Genomic DNA, 6125 nt, shown 5'->3' on the forward strand with positions numbered 1-6125 from the left:
CCAATACCCAAAAATACAAAATGTAACAGTATCTTTATGATTCTCCATTCACCAAAAATTCAGTTATTTGCAAAACTAATTTATTGGGCAGCTTATTGGAGAATGATCATTTGCAGAAACAATAAGAGGCAACATACTCTAAACCAGATAAGCACCAAGGAAATTCTATCGTAAGAATAATTGAACAGCTTTTCATTTTCCCAGCATCATCAGCTGGAGAGGAAAGTCTTTTCCACTTTTAAATTAGTTCATTCAAAATTGCAGAATAAATTAGGACACAATAAAGCTGCAACGTTAGTTGTCTTATAGAAGCATTTAAATGATAGCCATCCAATGTAGGTGTCCTCATTGCACAGTGTTGATAGGAATACTATATGATAAGTACATGGTTTTCTTTTTGTATATTAGAACTTCTCAATATGAAAACACTTGTTAGCCATGATTAGTGAGTGACATGAGGTATTTATTAATATCCTATATCACTCACTTTGTTTGTAATTTGCTAAATCATTATATTGCATGACAACTTATATTTGCTCTTCATGCTGTAAAATATGCAACTCCGTTGTAAAATTTTTGTTCAATCTAATTGTCGAATGTTGTATTTTTCCTTTATTGTGCCTTCATTTATGTGACACTGCCTTCCCCTTGTAATTAGAAGAAAAAACAATTTTTTCCTTGATCCCACATTTACTTTGGGCTGACAGACCGACTACTCACTTACACTCACTATCATTAAAAATTGACGCAGGTCATGGAATTTTTCTAAGAATTAAATGTGGCTCAATTTATTATCTGTCAATTTTACTGATGATTTTCTTTGCGCTAATTGTATTTTCTATTAAAAAACTGAAATGTAAGATTTTTAAAAATTTTCATGTTACATGCATTCCTACAGTATCATTTATATTTAACAGCAACCATTGTGCTGGTAATTGTCAAATCATTGTATGAATTAAGACATAAAAATCAAAATTATACACGTACAGCTTCCTTTTTTTGACTCTTTAAAAATCAAACATATAGATCACATTTTGATTTAAATCACCTGATTTTTTGAAATAAAAATCGAGTGATTTAAATCGTGATTTACATCATGATTTAAATCGAAGTGATTTAAATCAATCAACCCTGATGGCGACTCCTATTTATTGCTTATTTTCTTAATTTAAAATAATGTATCGATATACTATTAAATAGATTTCCGACCACAAATGTTTCGGGTGAACGAGACGAGATACGACAAAAAGTCATCGACTCGAAAAATTGTCGAAACACTTAATTTTCTATTTATACCTATCTATTCGTTTAAAATTTAATAGGAAGACTTGTTTAAACAAATGGCCACCAAAATTCGATGGCGTCGCTGCGATCATTAAAAGAGATAAGAATGATTGAATATCATAACAACAAATTTGTTTTTGCAATAAAAAGAAGCAGAAGAGAAATAGGAAAAGTGAAAAAGAAGAAGGAGATAAAATGGAAAGATAAGAAAGATAAGAGGTACGAAATTCACAACTGTGGCGAGTCAAACAGGAAGTACAACGCACCGACGCTGATCAGCGCGGGCAACCAGGCGAGCCCGGTCAACGCGGCGAGGCTGCCGCATCGAACCAAAAGCAGTATATCCAGCGTATATAAGACCAGCGGAGAAGCCACCGCGAGAGGCAGAAATATATGAGAAGGTGCTAGCAGAACGCTGTGCTAGAGAGAACTGCCACCTCAAGTGTAAACCGATTTTTGTACATAATAAAAATCGTACATTGGAAGAGTATTGTTTGCTTGCAACATAGCCTGGCAGCCGACCTTTACATTGGTGACCCCGACGTGATGCCGGACCCTGGGACTGCTATTGGAGCCGAATCAGCCCCCGCAGGAAGCATGCTGGACCGAGTCGCCGTTCGAGTCCCACCTTTTTGGCCTGAAAAACCAGCCCTGTGGTTTGCGCAACTGGAGGGACAATTCCGACTGCGCGGGATCACGCAAGACGACACGAAATTTTGGTATGTTGTCTCACACCTAGAGAATAGATACGCCCTAGAAGTGGAGGATATCATTACCGATCCGCCCTCCAAGGGAAAGTACGATAGGGTAAAATCTGAACTCATTCGAAGACTTTCGGCCTCGCAAGAGCAAAGAATCCGACAATTGTTAGAGCGCGAGGAGATGGGGGACCGGACACCTTCACAATTTTTGAGGCAATTACGGACCACTGCCGGCCCTGCAGTGCCAAATACTTTTTTAAAAACCCTCTGGTTAGGTCGCTTACCAGCATCCATGCAAGCAATACTGGCAACCTAAGGTGACGAAGAACTTGAAAAGATAGCTCTGTTGGCAGACAAGGTACATGAGGTCACCCCTAAGCACCATATCGCTAGCCTACAAGACGGGCCCCGTATCGCAACGCTTGAGAAGAAAATTGACGACCTGGCGAAGCAGCTGGCAGCCCTGACGACCGACACCAGGAAGCCACGCCGAAGCAGATCGCGTTCTCTTTCGCGAAAACGAGATCCGGAGGAGAGGAACAAGGGCCTCTGTTGGTATCACTGGCGTTTTGGTTCGAAGGCTAGGAAATGCTCATCTCCTTGTTCGTATTCTCAGGAAAACGACCAGGGCCCTCGTTTATAGCGGCTAGCGAGCACAGCCCCATTAAAGGCCGCCTCTTCATGACCAACGCAAGAACAAACGAACAATTCTTGATAGACACAGGTGCCGATCTCTGCGTCTATCCGCGGAGGCGCATTAAGGGTCCCCGTTTTAAGACTTCGTACGAGCTAAGTGCTGCCAATGGGTCACGAATCGCAACTTACGGTTTCGTGACGCTTAACTTAGATTTTGGCCTTAGGCGCGTTTTTGTGTGGAATTTTGTTATTGCAGACGTCGACAGACCTATAATCGGAGCAAACTTCTTAAGTTTTTACGGTCTAATCGTCGACATTAAAAATAGGCGACTTTTGGATAACATTACCTCTCTCTCTACTCCCGGTCACCCGGCACAAGGCACGGTGGGGCAGATAAAAGTAGTAACGGGCAACTCTATGTACCACCGATTATTGAGGGAGTTTCCGGAAATTACTCGACCGATAGGAGTTTTTTCGACACCCAAGCACACCACGGAGCATTATATAAGGACAACGCCAGGCCCACCCGTGTGCTCCAAGCCCAGACGACTAGCACCCGACCGTTTGAAAGCAGCAAAAAAGGAGTTCGAAGCAATGATAAAGATGGGAGTCGCACGCCCATCGCAAAGCAACTGGAGTTCGCCCTTGCATATGGTGCCAAAGAGAGGGGTGGAATGGCGGCCATGTGGAGATTATAGAGCCCTCAACGCCAGGACTATTCCGGACCGCTACCCAGTCCCGCACATAGAAGACGTAGCCAACTCCCTTTTTGGGAAGGCAGTATTTTCAAAAATTGACTTGGTACGTGCCTACAATCAAATTCCGGTCGCTCAAGAGGACATCGCCAAGACAGCAATAACAACTCCATTTGGCTAGTACGAGTTTCCTTTCATGGGTTTTGGTTTGAGGAATGCGGCACAAACATTCCAGCGCTTTATGGACGAAACGATCCGCGGTTTGAACTTCTGCTACGTCCACATTGATGATATTTTGGTAGCATCCGATTCGGAGCAGCAGCATGAAGAAAGCACCTGAGGGAATTGTTCGAGCGATTGAAGAAGGAAGGCATTTTGATTAACCCCGCCAAATGTATTTTCGGAAAGCCTGCTATTAATTTTTTAGGCTATGCCATTTCCAAGGAAGGCATCAAGCCAATGGAAGACAAAGTAAAAGCGCTATCATCTTTTCCGTTGCCTGGAACAGCGAAGCAACTTCGGCGATTCTTGGGGATGATCAATTTTTACCGCCGATTTATTCCAAACGCAGCAGCCATCCAAGCGCCAATGACTGAGCTACTGAAAAGACCAAATTTAAAAGGGCAGGCACCAATCGAGTGGACTACGGAAGCACAGCAGGCATTTGATGCATGCAAGACCAGTCTGACTCGGGCAGCGTTGCTGGCGCATCCCGACCCCGAAGCTATTTTGGCGATTGTGACGGATGCATCCGATTGTACCCTCAGCGCAGCCCTACAGCAGCGGAACTCCAACGGATGGCAGCCACTTGCTTTCTTTTCGAAGAAAATGAGCCCGGCGCAGAGAAAGTACAGCGCTTACGACAGAGAATTGCTCGCAGTCTACGAATCCGTAAAATATTTTCGTCACATGGTCGAGGGGCGTCATTTCGTTATTTTTACGGATCATAAACCTCTCATTTTTGCTTTCCGCCAGAACGCCGATAAAGTTACTCCGCGACAATTTCGTCATTTGGATTTTATCAGCCAGTTCACCACCGACACACGTCACGTGACAGGAAAGGAGAACGTGGTGGCAGATGCTTTGTCCAGAATCGACGAGGTGTCTGCAGCAATAGATTATCAAGCGCTCTCCCGATCCCAGGTGGAAGACCAAGAGCTACAACAATTACTAGCGTCCAACACTTCGCTCCAGCTGAAGCGAGTTCAGATTCCAGATTGCGATGAGAGCATTTTCTGCAACATTTTCACGCAGACTGCTCGACCCTACGTCACAGAAGAATTCCGCCGCCAAGCATTCAACACCGTCCACGGCCTCGCACATCCAGGTATCAAGTCAACTACGAAGCTTGTTACGCAGCGATTTGTGTGGCCAGGAGTCAAGAGAGATTGCAGAGTATGGGCGCGGAGTTGCATCACCTGTCAGCGTTCAAAAATTACGAGGCACGTGAATTCACCTCTAGGCGAATTTAAGTTACCTTCTTCGCGATTTGAGCATATTCACATAGATCTCATTGGCCCCCTGCCGGTTTCCCGTGGTTTTCGCTACTGTTTAACTTGCATAGATCGTTTTTCCAGATGGCCCGATGCTTTTCCTATTGAAGACATCAAAGCAGACACAGTGGCCATGGCATTTTTCGGTGGTTGGATTTCCAGGTTCGGTATGCCTTTGAGAGTCACAACGGACAGGGGAAGTCAATTCGAGTCATGCCTTTTCAAATCTTTAACTCGTCTGACAGGAACTCAGCACCTCAGAACAACGGCGTTTCATCCCGCAGCTAATGGTCTCGTCGAGCGACTGCACCGCCAGTTGAAAGCAGCAATTAAGTGCCATGCGGATCAATGGTGGGTGGAGTCACTTCCAGCGGTTCTCCTGGGAATGCGTGCGGCGTGGAAGGACGACATCGGTGGAACGGCGGCTGAACTGGTCTACGGCGAGACCTTGCGCCTACCTGGGGAATTCCTATCACCGCAGCCGCAGACCGTCGACACCTCCACGTACGTCGACATCCTCAGACGGCGAATGCAGAAATTGAGGCCATCGAAATTGATACGACATGGGGAAAGGCAAACCTTCGTTTTTAAAGACTTGGCCACTTCTCCGAATGTTTTCGTTAGGAGGGGTTCGGCGAAGGGCATACAAGAGCCTCCGTACGATGGGCCTTTTAAAGTCATCCGGAGATACCCTAAGTATTTCATAGTCCGCTGTAAGGGGAAGGATAGCTCGATCAGCATCGAACGGTTGAAGCCGGCATATGTTTTCGCCGACGACGCGGACCCCAAGACGTCACCTCCAGCGGGCGAAGGTAGCAAGGGCAGCAAGGACGATCGTTTACAAAGGCAACCAGAGACAACAACACGTTACGGGAGAAGAGTCCACTTCCCGGACCGCTAACAAGTCCATTAAACTACTTTTTTATTTTTTTGTTTACCTTGTACATTTTCCTTATGCTTTCTTCTCTCGTTCAAAACATAGGTTTTGTCACTGCCAAGGGGGTATTGCGGCGAGTCAAACAGGAAGTACAACGCACCGACGCTGATCAGCGCGGGCAACCAGGCGAGCCCGGTCAACGCGGCGAGGCTGCCGCATCGAACCAAAAGCAGTATATCCAGCGTATATAAGACCAGCGGAGAAGCCACCTCGAGAGGCAGAAATATATGAGAAGGTGCTAGCAGAACGCTGTGCTAGAGAGAACTGCCACCTCAAGTGTAAACCGATTTTTGTACATAATAAAAATCGTACATTGGAAGAGTATTGTTTGCTTGCAACATAGCCTGGCAGCCGACCTTTACACAACGCAATTTTTGAA

General features: G+C 45.3%; 1 protein-coding gene across 1 annotated transcript; it reads left to right on the forward strand.

The window, feature by feature from the left end:
• The first annotated feature begins 1830 nt into the window (after positions 1–1830).
• On the forward strand, positions 1831–2301 carry LOC124165873. Its single transcript, XM_046543410.1, has one exon. It carries the CDS (start codon positions 1831–1833, stop codon positions 2299–2301), a length of 471 nt encoding a protein of 156 aa, XP_046399366.1.
• The last annotated feature ends 3824 nt before the right edge of the window (positions 2302–6125 follow it).

This window comes from Ischnura elegans, chromosome 9, assembly GCF_921293095.1.
Source record: "Ischnura elegans chromosome 9, ioIscEleg1.1, whole genome shotgun sequence".
Lineage (NCBI taxonomy): Eukaryota > Metazoa > Arthropoda > Insecta > Odonata > Coenagrionidae > Ischnura > Ischnura elegans.

What these genes read in the sequence shown, in the direction of transcription:
- LOC124165873 (XM_046543410.1), top strand. Translation starts at nt 1,831, where the DNA reads ATGCCGGACCCTGGGACTGCTATTGGAGCCGAATCAGCCCCCGCAGGA.